At 40.3% G+C, this 17,860-nt stretch overlaps 1 protein-coding gene across 1 annotated transcript in view; it reads right to left on the bottom strand.

The window, feature by feature from the left end:
- USP24 (ubiquitin specific peptidase 24) overlaps positions 1-10,527 on the bottom strand; it is a 77,047-nt gene extending 66,520 nt beyond the window's left edge. The window contains exon 1 of the mRNA XM_070941302.1: positions 10,105-10,527. Coding sequence (XP_070797403.1) covers positions 10,105-10,440 — 336 coding nt within the window. The 5' untranslated portion in view covers positions 10,441-10,527. The remainder of the gene's footprint in view (positions 1-10,104) is intronic.
- Positions 10,528-17,860: the final 7,333 nt, after the last annotated feature.

Here is a 17,860-nt window from a genome sequence, read left to right as displayed (position 1 = left end):
AAGTAATGCAATATTCATATTGCACTTCAGTAGCACGAAAGAACACATTGCAGTTAGCGAATTGCCTCCAAAAGCACCCACAGGGCAATGTGAGCAGCACAGATAAGGACAGAACATCTTAAGATGCAGCAAAAATCTAAACTCTTGCTTGTTTTTCTTCAAAATATATCGGGGTGTGTGTGTAATTTCTAATGTCAATTAGTGCCTCAACTAAAGTAGGTCTTGCTCTACTTTTCTGTATATTGTGGTTGATCTAAGATAATGGCTAAAAGCAGGGTATATTTCTACCGTGCTTCATATGTTTCTTACAGTCAAATCTAGGGCTATATGCACTTTGAAAATGATTCATTAAAAGTATGAGACCTCACACAACCAAAGTATCTTTTTAGTGTTCGTTAAAGGAGTCTGTGCAAGCCTGAAAAAAGTCTTATTATAAACTTTTAAAGAAAAGCCTGAATAAAGGGCGGCTGCTTTAATAAAGAGCAGAGAAGTCCTGGGTTCATGTGAGTTTTGACACACTTGCTCAATTCATTTTTGAAGCACACATTGTCCTATTAAATACAATGTGTGTGTGTGTGTGTGTGTGTGTGTGTGTGTGTGTGTGTGTGTGTGTATGTATATATATATATATATATATATTATCTGTATATAGGCTATTATAGCAATAGAGCATTTTTGTAGGAAGCTTTAATTTGGAATTTCTCTAATTACTGTTAGGTGGAATATGAGAAGCATTGACCAATGCTTCTGATACTCAAGACTTGAACCTGACAAATAGAAATTAAAGAAATTAAAATTGATAAACTTTGGTGGGGTCAGATGACTACATGGCACTATTCAGGGTCTGATCACATGAAGAAATGTATTAGCAATGACATTCAAAACTAACCTTGCTAAATATATGCAATGATGGAGATATTTAAATATTCTATGACAAATTACAAGAAGAGATACATGTAATATTCGTAATATGTAATAGGTGATTAGAACGGAGGAATTAAAATTTCTGGAAAAATTACACTAGGCAAATCAAATCATACAGGATGTAGGTAACAGAATTTTGCAAAGAAAATTATTTTATTACTTACACCTGCTTCAAGTGACACGGACTCTACACTACAGGGACAACATTTGAACAAACTGATTACATAACAGAAAAGAGCAAATGGGGAGGTGCAATCAAATGAGACAGAACACTTCCAGGTGTGAACATTGTTCAGTATGGAACAGTAAATTAGGCTTCGAAAGCTAAAGAGAGTAAATGTAGCAGAAAAATTTGAGCTGGAAGACATGCAAATCAGAAGACAAAAGCATTGTAAGGAAATTACAGTTATTTGAAAGAAAATCCAGGGAGCTATGGGAAATAGTAAGAGACATTGTGAAAGTGAAACAGACACACCCAAAATACAAAATTTCAAAGAGCAAAATATCCATGTGTATTCAGAACAAGCTACCATGTTCACAAATAAATGAAATGAAACAAGGCAAAAAGTTAAGAGCTTAGACAACAAGACCATCACTTGACTCAATAGATCTATTTTTTTTAAAGGGTCCAACCTTTCCTTTTCAGGGAAGGTTGCTGTCTTATAGTTCCAGAGGGTCTTGAAACAAGATTATCTGGACCCTTTTTAGTCAGGATCTGTCTATCTAGTAGGGGATGTGGTGATACAGAGGCTTAATGACGCTGAATGTGCTAAGCAATTGGTGGTTGCTCTGCTGGTTCGAGTCCAGTTCTGCAGGACAGGGTGAATTCCTGTCTCTTGTTCCTAACTACTGCCCACCTAGCAGTTTGAAAGCATTGTTTGCGAGTAGATAGATAGGTACCGCCATTTTGGTGGTGGGAAACTGCTGGCTGCATTCAATGTGGGGAGCTGGCACCAGCACCACATTTGCCTGGACACAATTGGCTGAGGAAAGTCCCAGATGAGCCAACTTCCACTGAGAACACTGCAGGCCAGTCGGTGTGAAGCTAGTTCGTCCTCTTATGGCAGCGGTTCTCAACCTGGGGGTCACGACCCCTTTGGGGGTCGAACGGCCATTTCCCAGGGGTCGCCAAAGCCCTCTCTCGCCCCCCCCACGCCTTCACTCACCCTCACCCTCTGCTGGATCGCCCGGTCGCCGTTCGTTTACCCCGCCCACTCCCAATCTATTGCTGCCTCCGGAGTCCCAGCTGATGGCTAGAGGGGAAAAAAACTTTAAATTCTTGCCGCGGGGCTTCAAAGAGCCGCCCTACTCTCAACTGTTTTGCGGAGGGCTCTGTTACTAGCTAGCTGCAAAGAGGTAAATTCCTGGAGCAGATTTTTTCCCCCCTAGCTATGCTGAGAAAGGGAAATTGAAAGTAAGCAGGGTCTTGGCTGCAACGTGACAAAATGAGGCAGAGAGATTTCTTTTTCCTCACCAAAAAAGGTAGGTGCAAACTGCAAACAATGGGAAATTTAGGGCAAGAGGAGGTTCAAGATTTTAAAACACAGAAGAAAAAAAGCTCTATTTAACTAGGGAATTGTAATAATTGAGATACTATTAATTGTATATTGTGTTGAAAGCAGAAATGGTTAAGTTGTGGTTTGGAGGAATATATGGGGGAAATAATTTGGTTTATTATTATTGGTAAATATAATTAATTGATTTGTAAGAAATTGGATTGCATGGAAATAATTGGAATATTCATGTTCATATTGATTAATATACAAAAAAGGTAGCTATATAACTAATTGATTTATATTAAAATGTTGAATTTGTATTAAACAACTGTATTACATAATTAACCAATGTGAGGATGGATATAAAAATAGATGACAATGGGAAGGGGTATAATATAGAATAGAAGGGAAAAATTGAATTTGATTAAGATTAGAGATGAGGATGAAGGGCAAAATTGGTTTTTTAAAAAATAGATGAGGAATAAATATGGTAAAAAGGAAATATAAAAATTGTAAATTTAATTGAAATGACTAAATACTGTGTTGGAAGAAATATCCTTCTGGGTTCTGCTCCAAGTGGGGAAAAAGATACTGGAAACATGGAGACTGCTTGGAAAGATGGTTTAATGGTGGACAGGATCACATGGCTTGATGGGGCCCATTGTGTTAGTTTCTGTTGCTATTGTGTTGCAAATGTCCTTTGACAAAGGATTGAGTTTCTGCCTCTGGCCCATTAACAAAGGGTGGGGGGCAGGAAGGTGGGAGTTGCTTTGTCTGTAAAATATGCTTCTCCATTTCTCATCCAGGTAGGGAAATATAATATTCTGCCTTTTTAATATTTCCCAAAATATTTCATTCTTCTAGGAAAGGGGTGGATGCTAACCTCCTACAACTGTTTAAATTTGTGAACCGGCCAAATACTCTGTTCAAAGAAAATACGTTGTATGTTTGTATGTGTGTTTCTAATTATTGCTATTTATTGCTATTTGTTCTCTTTTATTCTTTAAAGTTTAACAATTCATTCTTTATCTTAATATCTTAATATTTGTTTGGGGTTGGCTTTCTTCCCTTTCATCTTTTTTATTGTACAGCAATCTTTCTCCTCAAACCTACCACCTCTCTCTTTTCTTTTCTTCTTACTTTCTCTTCCTCCCCTTCTTCTTCTCCTCCCTAGTTCCTCTTCTTTTCTCCTTCTCCTCCTCTCTTCCTCCCTCTCTTACCCTCACTCCTACTCTAATTTCCCTTCCCTTCCTTCATCCCTCTCTATTGCTGTATCCTTTTATGCATATGGACTACTCAAAGGGCTGAAAAAGTTATTTTTGACTGGTCCTCGCACTTTTGACCAGTCCTCGAATTTACGACTGTCCTCACATTTTACGTTTTTTGCCCTATCTTATACCATGTTGAAGAGAAGCAGTTGTAAAATGAGTGACATGGTTGTTAAGAATGCTGCACAGGCATAAATGTGAGGATGGTCATAAGTGTGAGGACCAGTCAAAAGTGTGAGGACCTGTCAGAAATGACTTTTTTCAGCCCTCTGAGTAGTCCCTATACATATAGCCATGGCCACCCGGTCACATGACCAGCTAGCCACGCCCACCCAGTCACATGACCTCCAAGCCACACCCACAAAATAAGCCACGCCCACAGAACCGGTAGTAAAAAAATTTAGAACCCACCCCTGGTTGGGGGTCACCACAACATGAGGAACTGTATTAAAGGGTCGCGGCATTAGGAAGGTTGAGAACCACTGTCTTATGGTATACTGGTGCAACAAATGGATTAGCAATCATTGGCTGCCCGGACTTTTACTGTGTGCATAACATTATAGCCTCCCTGGCCTTGTATGCCATGTGCTAAATAAGTAAATATCTAGTTGTGGGATATAAAAACACATGGCATACAATTAAGCAATTGATTTTAGACAGGATTCAGGCCCAGTTATAGCACTGAGATGGCATGCTTATGGATTACTCTGGTGGACTTGGGATGGAGTTAATGTATCCATCCTAGACCTCCATGATCTCTTAGTGGCCTTGAAGCATGGTATTCTTCTGGCCCGGTCTAGGGGATTGAAGGCACCAAATTACAGTGATTCTCTTTTCTTCTTTCAAGGCCGGTTCCAGTTCAGTATTGATAATGGAAGAGGTCAAGTCAGAGGCCCTTGTTTGTGGGTTCTTTTCTCTCCCTGCTCCTATTTACCATCTACATGAAAACACTGGACAAGGTTATCTGTTGGCATAAGGTCCCAGTCAACATTGGGGGTTCTCCTGAACTCACAGCTCATTTCTGAACTGGAGGCCTTGTTCATGTTAACTCATGAATTACTCACCTTTTGTTTAGATTACTGTAATATGCTCTATAGGAGACGCTCTTAAAGAGCATTTGGAAGCTGTAGCTGGTCCAGAATGCAGCGACATAGGCAGTTTTTGGCATTGTTACACTCATGTAACACCGCTGCCTCATGAGCTGCACTGGCTTCCTAGTAGTACTTTCTAGTACTATTTAATTTGCTGGTTGTTACCTATAAACTCCTACATGGCATAAGGCCAGGCAAATTGAGGGAACCACCTTTCTTTCATTGTTTTTGCTCATTCACCAGATCTAGCAGAGAGGGCATGCTCCAGGTTCCCTCCCATAAATGACGTCATTTTGTTGGATCCAGGAGCCACGCCTTCTGTTACAGTGGCTGCATTGCAGAACAGAAGTCACCCAGAGATCTGAATGGTTCTGTCTCTGTTGGCCTTTCATAAAGCTCTGAAGCCCTGGCTGGTTCCCCCAGACATTTGGGCCAGGAGATTCAGCACGTTCTATTGAAGTGATTTTATGATTGGAATTTATTACAAATAGTCCTCATTTAATAATTGCAATTGGGACCAAGAATGTCATCACTAAGAATGCAGTTGTTGAAAGGTGCAACATCATGTGATTGCATCGAATTATGATGGCAATTCTGGCAGTCCCAATTCCATCCAGGCAGTATATGCAAGACAGCCAAAGACTACCCTGAGTTGAAACAATTCTACAATTACTAAATTTAAAATTTCATATCCTTTTCTAATAAAGACAGTAGATATTGTAGGGTCAATGTGGTCAATAAACACATGACACAGTTGTGTGTGTTGTTTATTTAACCAGAATCTCTTTGTCTGTTAGTAAAATCACATACTCAGTTGTAGTATTCACATACTCAGTTGTAGTATTGCAAGTTATACAAAATTCTAGAGTTCACAAAATTTCTCGCAACATTGTATATTTAGGAACTCACTGGAATGTAAGATATGACAGACAATAGACCATCTGAAAAACTGGAAAAGATAAGACACATGGGCAATCCTCATTGATCTGCTTAAAATAACAGAAAAAAATAGTCAAAGAACTAACAACTTTGTCTCAGCAAAAAGGAACAAGACAGCATAGCCTGGAAATGGAAAAAAAAAAAGATAAGCGTATATATACTTAGATTGAGGGGAGATGCAAAAAAATGTACATTCATAAACTGATGCACTGTTCATCAAGTTTTACATAAGAGTTTTCACAGATTATCATCATTCATTGGAACAGATATATTGATCAGCAGAGAGTTATACAAGATAGATGATGGAAGCAGCAAAAACATGTAAAAAAGGTATTTACCCTGCTTTTATTGACTAGAACAGGAGTGTCAAATTTGTATCGTCACGTTGTCGGCACGTGACATATCGCGACTTTTTCACCCTTCACTAAACCAGGGGTGGGCGTGACCAGTCCATGATGCCCCTGGACTAGAACAATGTCTTTGGTCATGGAGCTCATAAGTAGAATATAGAACAGGGGTGTCAAACTGAAGGCCGAATCCGGCCCACAAGGTGCTTAGATCTGGCCCGTGGGTCTGGCCCCTGGAAACAGCAAAGAACTGGCCCGTGGTGCATCTGCCAGTGAAAACAGTCACGTGCGGCCCTCGCGAGCTCCGTTTTCACTGGCAGAGGATTGCAGGAGGTTGTCGCAGCTGAAAACAGAGCTCAGGAGCCTGTTTTCTCTGGCAGAGCGCTCAGGCCACCACAAGTGCCACCACAAGTGACGTCGAGCTGGTCATGCCCACCCTGGCCACGCCTACACCCCCCCTCCCTGAGATCAAACACAACCCTGATGAGGCCCTCAATGAAATCGAGTTTGACACCCCTGATATAGAATATACTAAACCCATAACCTGTTGGGTCATTGTTCCAGAGAATTTACTTACCATATTCCTCAATGCTTCAAAAATGGCAGAGATTCTAATGCATTACCTTCACTAGAAAAGTTCTTAAAAATTCAGGGAAATATTCAGTGATGTATTTTCCTTGAAAATAGTCCATGTTGAACAATGGACTATCAGTCAAAAATCAGGAGTAACCACAGGAAATGTTCTATGATAATTTTTATCTATAAATGTTTCACAACATTTGCCAAATTTCAATTCTGCAGGATCCCGGATTTTGGATTCATTCTGTAAATTGGCCCATTTGAGGTACCTTGGTTCAAAAAGTGTTGCCCTATGATATACCATTTCGTCCAGTTAAAAGATCAGGACAACTAAGGTTTTGGTAGATAGATTAAAGCTAACAGGTGTAACAAGACACCTGATTGTTTTTCTGAGAAACAATTTATAATAAAGAAGCTACTATAAGATGTTTGAAGGAACAGAGTAGTTCAAAATAAGAAGAATCTATATTAACTGCAAATACATTTTAATAAATGTGCATAGCACGTATCTTTTATAAGAAAGGTTGGATTGGAAGAGATAACAGCTGGAATCAAAATTGTGTCATGTGGATGATACTTTTTTTTTTTACATAAGAGTAAAGATGACTTAAAAGAAATCATTATAACAAAAATGGATAGTGAAAAACCTGTGATAATACACATTGAAACAAAAAAGGTAATGTTAACTAACTTAACTCACAGCTGACTACATAGATGAAAGTGGCAGACAGTTCTGTTTTCTTGCATTCAAGAGCAGCTAAAGGCAAACAATGTGATAGATGAGCAACAGGGAACAAATTTTAGAGTAAGGTAATTACAACCTTAAACAAGATCATCAAGCTTAAGGATACTACTATGACAACAGAGAACAAAACAGTTAAAGCAATTATTTTTCCATTGGCAACTTATTTATAAACTACATTTATAAATAATACCGAATCATGATGACAAATAATGTACGTATGGGAAGCAGTAATGTATGGCCGTGAAAGCCAGTCACTCAGTTAAAGTGAGAAAAAGAAGATAACTTTAAACTATGGATTTGGACAGTTATTCAGAGCATCATGATCTAAAAGAACAGCCGTGAATTGGTTCTAAATGAAACAGACTGAGTCCTTCCTTGAGATGAAGAAAAACTCACATATTTTATGCATGTACTCTAGAATAAATTATGAAGGAAATTAGTATGCTTGGAAAGACATGAAAGAGGCAGAGAAGATCACAGAGAAAAGGGATAGATGGGATCTGGAATATCTCTGGAAGAACTTCAGATTATTGTTGGGGAAATGGTGAGAATTGTCCATAGTTGCCCATGGTTTAGGTCCGAATTGATGGCACCTTACTATTTTATGTTAAATTTTATTTTTACCGACAAAGAAATAAAGGGAGACTAGTATAGATTCTTTGTCGGTAAAAATAAAATTTAACATAAAAATAGTTTGTTGCGAAAGCAACTGTCTGCGAAGGTTCCTGGATTGGGGCTGAAAGGTGAAAGCGGAAGCAGTATGCTCCGTCCCATATTTGCATTGACCAGGTTGCCCTGATAAAAAACGACATTTTATGTTCCACTGTTTGTGGGGGGAAGACTACAGGTAGTCCAAGATTTATGACTAGTTGCTTAGTGGCCAAAATTACAATGGACCAGTCCCAAAAGCTACTTGCAACTTGGCTTCAAATTTACAGTCACTGCAGCACCCTACAGTAATTCGCCCTTACAACTGATTACAAGTACACTGCAGAGCCCCCCCACCCATCTCCCTCCATCACACCCTACCCAGTTCATTGCAGGACTTGGGCATCTTGTGCTTTGCTTAACCACCATACTGGGGAGAGTAGAGGTGGAGGCTGTTAAGTGAGACAATCATGTGGTCACCTCACTTAATGATCGTAATGATTTGCAACTGTAATATAAAAATCCAGAGTCATCTGAACTTTTTGGGACAAAACTATGCCTAAGACAACCAAGTAGTATTTTTTGGATGATGAGTCATTGAGAAGATGGAGACTGTAAACTAAATGAAACAGTAGGCTAGTAAATCCTGAAGACATCAGATGATACATACTACCCTTAGGACAAAGCAGTAATGACTGACCATATATTTCTAAAAACATGAGAGAATCTGGCTTTTTCTAAACAAAATTCCAATAATTATAGTTAGGCAAAAAAGAATGAAAAGAGAAATATGACATCAGGCCAAATAGTATATTTTTGTTTTTGCTGTTCTAAGATTCTAGGTATTTATTAAAGGCTAATTCACAAATTTATAATCTCATCTAAACATGTTTCTTGGTAAATTTGTGAACTGCCTTTAATAAATGGGTTTCTTCCTCATATCCATATTTTTGTACCATCAGAGGTTCTTTCAGACAGAAATCTAAAACCTCACAAGCTCATTTTTGGCAGTTTTGCTGGTATTCATACAGACCTACAATTACAGGTGCCATAATATTTTTCTCACAGACCAGAATAATTCAGCTTGGGGTTTTTTTTATGAGCCCAGTATCATGCAATTTCTTCTGCCCTTATGTCCCATTTGTAACACAAAAACCCAGCAACGTAAAAAAAAAAAAAAAAAGGGACAGTGAAATAAAAGTTATTGCTACAGCCTCAAAAAAAAGCCACTGAAATTACTAACAGGTGTATTAGGATTGGAGAAAAGTGCCTTGGTTAAACAGCAGCAAAGAAAAACAACATACAATATCAGCATCTTTTTAGAAAAGAAAAAAAAAACCCGTGAAACTACATTGCAGTCTGCACAGACCGGGTGACAAAGAGAAGTCACAACTCATCAACTTTCACTATTACAGCCCAAACAGGACTTTGCACGGAAGCCTCTTTTCCTAGGCTTGAGGCTACAAAGGCTTCCGTGCCAAACAAGGACAACATGCACAAGACTAGCAAGCAAGCGGTTTAAATACTCCCTTTAGTCCTCTTGACAGGCCGCTTAGTTGCGACTGGGGGAATCGCGTCGGCAGGAATTGGGAAAAGGAGCTTCCCCCCACCCCCGGTTCCCCTGCCCATATGTGGTATTCAAAAAGATCCCAAAATTGGAATCTTTTTGAATCCCCACGAATGGCTGGGGGGAGAAAAACAAAACAGGGAGAAAAAGAGGTTTTTAAGAAAAAAAAATGGGGGCAGCCACCTGTCTGAAACGGGTTTAGGGTCTCCTGCTCGAGCAGGGGGTTGGACTAGAAGACCTCCAAGGTCCCTTCCGGCTCTATTCTGATGGAAAAACTGAGGGCTGTCAAGAAGGGATTCCCCAGCAATGCCTTATATGTGCCTCGTTTCCAGCCTTGCGAGAGAGAGAAGGGTAAAAGCCGAGCGGCCGCTGTCTCACACAAGGCACCTAGGCGGGAGGGCCGTGCTTGGACGCTCGTCACCGAATTGTTCCGGAATAGATCCGACCGAGTCCCCGGCTCGCTCCCCCACCCACCCACCCCCAGCGACCCCTCTCCTTACCTCGTTTTCCACCACCTCATGGTAGGCTGGGGGTGGGTCGAAGCCGGTGGTGCCGCCCCCGCCGTTCCCACCACCACCACCGCCGCTGCCGTCGCCGTCCCCTCCGCCGCGGGAACCGCCGCTTTGCTGAGGGCCTCCCGGTCCGCTGTTCTCGCCTCCGCCGCCACCGCCGCTGTCCATGGGCTCATAGTGCAGACCGGGCCGCTCATTGGTGAGCAGCGCTACGGCCTCGTTGATGTCGTTCTTGGCCAAGCGGAGGGCCCTTCGGATGGCGGCTGCATCCGAAAACCCCATGCAAAGCAGCGTGGTCATGTGCTGTTCTTCCTCGCTTTCCATGGCGTCTCTTTCAGCTCGGGTTCAAGCGCTACTCCCGGTCGCGTTACCGTTGCCGCCACCCGCTCTGCGCGCCGCCATGTTGAGGGGAACCTCCTTCTTTCCTCCTCCCTCTCTCCCCCCTCCCTCCCTTCCCCTTCAACGCCTCGGGGCCGGACGAGAGTAAGGCCCACGCCCACCCGGAAGCGCCGACTGAAGCCGGGAGACTGGGCACGTGACGAGGGAGGCTGAGCTGCGGCCTGAACTTGAATGGAACGTAGCGAGAGGGGTGAGAAAGGAATCCCGTTGTCATGGAAACCGCCGAGGCGGCCGGGGAATGGAATGTTACAAATAGGGATTTAGGTAGATTTATGACTCTTGCACTACGAGATGTTTAAAGAGAGAATAAGAAAGCCTTATTAAAAAAAAAGAGGATGGCTGCACGGCATACCGTTCATGCGATGACTCGTCTGTCCTCGGAGAAGTGGCTCATATTTACTGGGGGTTTTTTTTCTTCTTCTTTTTCCTTAAAATATTAGCATTTCGATGTTGCAGCGTTCCTGCGGAAAGTCCTTTGAATCGGCGAATTTAATTGTCAAAAAATTGGAACTGCTACACCAAACTTAATTTGGGAATAAATCCGACGGACTCAGTATTTTGAGCGGAGAGTATATAAGCAAGATTGAAGAGCTGGGGTCGGTTCAGAGTTGGGTGGTGACGAATCGAATGAAAGAATAAATAATTAAAATAAAATTTGGAACTGAAATTAGAAGGATAGGTTGAAAAGATTGGAATGAGCTGTTCAGTTTTCTTTCTGACATTCATTTACTAAATTTAAAAGCCACTTAACTCCCTGATGATTCTGGGCAGCTTACATCATAAAAGTAAGAAAAAAAATAATAATGGTGATTTCTGCTCCCTACTAGAATACTATTCTTAACATCCCTCTTTAGAGATAACAAAGTTGTATTAATTTAAGCATTTTTAGTACTGCTTCTTGGATCAGGATTTATCTCAACACAATATGCATATTCTTGAACATGGCCATAAACATCTGCTATAAATCCTGATAAAAAAGTAGTGTTATCATTTGCCTTATGGGTGTTTAGGAATATATCTGAGTAGCAGTAGTTAGCATTACTTCCTCAACTGTGTGTAATATGTGAAGAACCAGGCACTCTACCAAATATCTTGATTGCTGCATCGGTTGCAACTTTTGGATCCCATGTAAAACATGCCATAAATACATTAATGATGAACATGAACTTCAATGTTTAGACCAAAATTTTCTAACCAGTTTTCTTTCAAATAAGTGGAAGTCTGCAAGTTGACTGCAATTCTAAGAACGCCAACCCCAAAGGTTGAGAAACAGTGACTTAGGGCAGGGGTCCCCAACCTTTTGGACCTCAGGGATCACTAAATTCATAATTTTAAATCCCACAGACCACTAATATGATCTGCCTAATGATCAGCTGGGTGGGCATGGCTAGATGGTCATGTGACTGGGTGGGCATGGTCAACTTGATGTCACTCACGTTGAAGGGTGTCTACTTGCTATTTGTCGCCTGCCCGCCCAAGCTCCTTAGGGCTTCAACAGGAAGCAGTTGCTGGAGCTAAGCAACCACCACAAGAAAGAGTTGGCAAAACAGCCGGCACAGTTCATATTGGATCTGACCGAGAAGGAGGCTCAGCAGAAGCACCTCACTGAGGACTAGGAGCATAGGCTTTCCAAGCAGAGGGAAGACCTGCGGGAGTGCAAGGCCAGGTACCGGCGCCTGGAGGCTCAGCAGGCTGAGATGGTCAGTCAGTTCCAGGCCATGAGGCAGTCCCGCTGGAACAAGCCCCTCCGGCTCTTCACCACCAGCGGCACTTCCCTCCAGCCTTCACCCAAAGCCCCGCATCAGGAGGCTGAAGCAGACCCCAAGTCAGAATTTCTGCCCCCCTCCGACCCACACAAAAAGACACTGAAGGGGGAGACTCTCTGCAGCAACACAAATTTTCATTGCATGTATCTGTCCCAGGGGCCGTCGTTTGAGGACCCCTGATTTAGTGCAATATAAAAAATGCAAATAAGTTTTCTGCGGACCACCAAAATTTTCTCCTGGACCACCAGTGGTCCACCGACCACCAGTTGGTGACCGCTGACTTAGGGTATCCCTATCTGTGAAAAGCACACATGGTAGTAGTTCCAACAGAGGCTAAGGCTACCTCACTGGGAATGCAAAAATCTGGATGACAACTAAATAGCAGCAAAACAGTACAACTTCCTGCTGCATCCAGTGACAATCCAAATTTTAATTTAATTTAATATTACCAGTTATTAATTCAGTCATTTTTGCTCATCTGTTTCCAACTGGGTCGGTCCAAATGATAATATCCTTGGATCCTGAGAATATTTCCCACAGAAGTCCTCTGGATGTATAAATGTTACAGGAACAGAAAGCTGGAAAGACATAGCTACGGTTCAAAGAGGTACTCTCAAATTCTGTGCTGCTACAAGCTCATCTTAATTTGGTATATTGTCTGATTACCTAGCAGCCAGGTAGGTAATAAAAATTGCACAAAATAATGCCTGTTTTTCCTTTTTATTATTGAAGCACTGCACCAGAGAGGTGCAGAGAGGGCTATTTCCCATTGAACCAAATTCTTCAGCCAACCTAGAAGGTCTTTTAAAGAAATGTTGGCTTGACTTACTAGGATGAAATTAACAAGAATTATGCTAATTACTTCCTTGGGTACAACATAATGTATTTTTCAGAGTATAAGACACACTTTCCCCCCCCCCACAAAAAAGGGTGAAAATCGGTGCGTTTTATACTGCGAATGTAGCCCCACCCAGCCTCCCAAACGGAGATTTCAGAGGCTGAAAGAAGCCTCTGAAAGAAGCTTCAGAAAAAAAAAGCCTCAGAAAGGCTTTTATCTAAAATAATATGGCAAGCAACAAAAGAAGAATCAGTAAAGGTTCTAACCAAACTATGCTAACAAATCTGGAGAATGACACAATAACCAACAGATTGGAAGAGGTTAATCTACATACCAATACAAAAGAAAGGAGATTGAACAGAGTACAGATAGTCCTTCAGAATAAAAGCCTCTGAATGAAGCTTCAGAAAAAAAGCCTCCAAACAGAGCTTCAGAAAAAAAAGCCTTTTTTTTCTGAAACTCTGTTTCGGAGGCTTTTAGAGGCAGAAAAAAAGTTTTTCCTGAAACAGAGTTTCAGAAGTTTCAGAGGCAGAAAAAAAAGCAAGGCACAGAACTCACAACCAACAAACCTGTTGCTAAAATTCACCACTTGGAACAGCTGATTGGGGGTATTCCGAGAGGCCGATCCATCCACCCACCAATCAGCTTTTTTCTTATTTTCCTCCCCAAAATATACTCCGGTGCGTCTTATACTCCGAAAAATACGGTATTCAAAGCACCAGACTGCTTGGTTTTATTTTATTTACTTTTGATGTGCAATGAGAAGAGGATAAGTTTTGGTTATACCACTGGAGTGTAAACAGTAGTATATGGAAATACCATTACAATTAATTCCAGTCTTTATGGCCTAGAAGTTTAGAATTTGTTTAGAATTAATCAGCTCCTCTTTTTTATTTTAGTCACGGTGGTTGTTTACATCTATGTAATTTCACTCACCTTGGCAGTTCTCAAAGGGATTCTTAATATAGGAGAAATTACGATTTGTTAGCTATACAGCTTCATCCTGTTATAAAAACTCCATTATTATGTTTACTATTGTTGATAATGCTGTTATTTAATGATCAAGTGAATGCACACAACATATACTGAAAATCAGAGGTTAGAGAAATTGACCTGTTGAAATAACCTGAATTTAAGCAATTTTGAGATTAGAACATTTCTGATAAAATCGAATAGGCTATTCTGACATTGAAACACATTCTATAAAATTGAAATAATCTAGCCTGGGATTGCAATATTTTGATCATAAAATGTTTAGAACATCCTTACAGGAAGCATGTTAGCGTTAGAATTTATTTTATTTCTCTTCTGCAAAAAAGAAACATTTTTTTAAAATAAAAGTGTCATATTTGTAATTTATAGTATTCATTTTCAAAATATGGGGGAATGTATAGTGGAAGTATCCAGCAGTGGTTGTTTAGGAACCTTTGCAAAGCTTTGTGTATTAATATGGCCAATTCCCCCAAGCATTTTTGGCTCACTGATTTGTTTTAATAGTCTAGTCTGGTTGTCCTTCCTTTGGAAATATGTAATCTTATTCAACCCAGTTAGATGGTCACACCAAGCCAACCTCTTGAAAGGGGCTGCTTAGCTCATAGGATAGAAAACACCAGTTCTGCAGGCTAGGTTGGGAAGTCTAATATAGACCTAAATATAAAGAGCCATCGTGGTGGAAATCTAACTACACTTACATAAATGTAATGGGCATGATAAAATATTTATTTGGAGTTATGTGTACATAAGGAAGAATGCCTGTATGCTCATTTAATTTTAGGCATATTTGGGAACATGCTGGCTGACCATTTTTGGGTTCAGAAGCTAAGTGGAGTGGGAATGCCTAGTGCAATAGGTTCAATCAGTAGTTAAAAAAGCATCCCATACAATAATTCCATACCATTGCGAAGAAAACCACATGGTGGCCTCTATGAAGTCAATAGGAGCAGAACTTGGCTTGAAGGAGATCGCTTTTTTCTATTTAGCTGCAGGTACATCAAAATGCATTGGATTCAGTGGTGGGTTGCCCCCTGTTCACACCGGTTCTATAGAACCGGTAGTAAAACCGGCGGGAAGCTCCGCCCACTGACCCCGATGTCATCACAATGCTTCTGCTCATGCGCAGAAGAGCGTGCGCGTGGCCCCACTGCGAACCGGTAGTAAAGGTAAGTAGAACCCACTCCTGATTGGATAGTTATTTTAAAAGTTATAGAGACTAGAAAACACTATTTGTTCCAAGAGAGAGAATGGATAGAAATTCAATAAGGTGAACTTTTCGCATTGACATGCTGAATATGTGATATTAGATGAAGACTATGGAATTAGGAAAGAAAGAACAATCTAAGCAATGTAAGTAAACATTTGTGGAATTTCTAGACATCAGTGATACTTCAGATTATCCCAGGAAAACTCTTAAGAATTTTTAGGATTCTGAAATTTCACCAGGCTAAAAATAGGTTTTAACTGAGTTGAACGTTAATGGTTTTGGCAAGGATTTGGTAAGTGTAAGTAATTAATTCTGAAACTAATTCAGCTAACATCTTCAGGCTAAACAATTGATTATTCTGGCACATTTTATTTAAGGAGACATTATGAAAACGTTTAATAATCGCTGCCCTCCTGATTACATTTTCAGCTTTTTATCTCAGAATAGCTAGCAGAAGTCAGCCAATGATGAAGAAGAGTAACATTTATTATATTTCAAGTGTTAGTACTAAATGCACATTGGTAGAAAGTCAGATTTTTACTCGATTTTTAACTGAAGTATATTCTTAAGCTTCAGCTCACAGTTTATTGGTTGTCATTAGTATTTCCCAAAAGCATTCTTCAAAGAACTGCTGAACTATGCACAGCCTCAGAACAAGGTCATTATTAACAATCTTTCTCGGCACAGGTTATTCAACTTTTTTATAGCTCTATTGTTATACAAGAGCAAAGCAACTATTATGCAGTTGACTTTGGATGCCTTGAAAGCATATGAAATGAATATAATTTACATAATTGTCTCTTACAAACCACAATGATGCCCTGTGCATCATTGTGTCCTCACACAAAATACATGAATTATGAAATATACATCAGATGTATCATTTGCTTCCTTTCACCCTGCAGAAAATGAAGACTTTTTTTACATGGGCACTGGTGAGATGACGATATTATGGCACAAATGACAAAACTTACATGCTTTTGCTAGAGGTCATGACATAATTACATACTTGTGCTATTTGCACCTTGATATGATTGACATGTCATTTAGATATTGCTGTTATAGATACAGGTATGTCTAGATTAGTGCTGATAATGAATCCCATGAAATGATAGCATTATTTGAATTTGTATTATTAAAAATGATGAAATATAATATTTCGATGAAATATAAGAGAAATTTTGTAATTGATGAAAGTAGGAAATGAACATTTTAAAATATGTTTAAATGTTTATTAATAAAATATAACAGATTAAAAGAATATACTTACAACTTAAATTTATTTTTTAACAATGTCACAGCATAGTTATAGAAAGCAAAATAAAACAAAATATTTCTAAATACCATTCCTATCCATTTTCTAGACAGAGTTCATAAGTATTTAAAATAAATAAATCAAGTGAACAGAGGACAAGCTGGAGGATAAAACCAAAGCACACCTAATTTTCTTGTATTTGGCTGTAGTTCTTCAAAATGAGGGTCTTCCACTTTGAGTTTTACTCAAATGGAATTTTTCTTTTCTTCATTCTGCATACATAAGGAGTAATGTCTATAACCCAAATGACCTTTTTGTCATCGCGTGCCGAAAGTGCAAGCATGTGCCAGCACCCATAATGCAATGCATGTGTGACCTCCCTACGCCCCCTGACCCCCCTGCGCATGCGCACGCTCCCTCAGTGCTCCCTCACCCCCCCACACATATGCGTGCGACCCCCCTGCACCCTATTTTGGGCCTAGCAGGCCTCCCTGCAGCCTCCTAGAACAAAAAATGGGCCACAGGTGTGTGTGCTGCACCCCCATGCTCCCCACACACCCCATGTGTGCTTGCATGACCCCTCCACGCATGCACACATGTCTCCCTCATGTCGCCCCCACATGCGCAGCAGAGACCCGAAAATCAGCTGGCTGGCGGGAGACGCACGCACATGCACGGTAGACTTGAGCTGGGGCGACAGCTCACGTGCCCGCAGAGAGGGCTCTGCGTGCCATCTGTGGCACTCGTGGCATAGGTTCGCCATCACGGCTATAACCCATCAACTGTGCAGGCACTAACCTTAACTACTCGTGCACTAGCCTCACATTAACTGAATTTTGGCTCACTTTGAATGTGACCTGGGTATCAAGCTGTAATTTGCCCAAAATCAAATATCATGCTATTTGAATTCACACTAATTGCAACCTATTTGTACTGTGATATTTGTTATGTAAAGTCTATCTACACTTTCTAAAAGTTGATTATCTCAGATTTGCTTATTCCAAAACAATCTTATTTGTTTTAGCGACCTCAAGTCTAACTCTACTATCTAAATTAAATAAAGTAAATACATTCTCATTAAATAAAGTAAATACATTCAAATTAAATAAATACATTCTAATTCTAAATAATAATTCTAATTTTATCTAATAAGTTCATCAGAATTAATAAACCGCATCCCAAAAGTTTCAAGGTGAGCAAAGCCAGCTCACCATTCAGCACAATAAAGCAAGCACTTTGAGCATCAGACCAAGATGGGTTGGAAAAATCGAGCCTGCTTCCAATCT

The sequence above is a fragment of the Pituophis catenifer genome, unplaced genomic scaffold, assembly GCF_029215685.1.
Source record: "Pituophis catenifer annectens isolate HBS135680 unplaced genomic scaffold, rPitCat1.0.hap2 SCAF_3, whole genome shotgun sequence".
Lineage (NCBI taxonomy): Eukaryota > Metazoa > Chordata > Lepidosauria > Squamata > Colubridae > Pituophis > Pituophis catenifer.
The sequence above is the reverse complement of the archived record's forward strand: the minus strand, read 5'-3'. Positions and strand labels throughout refer to the sequence as shown.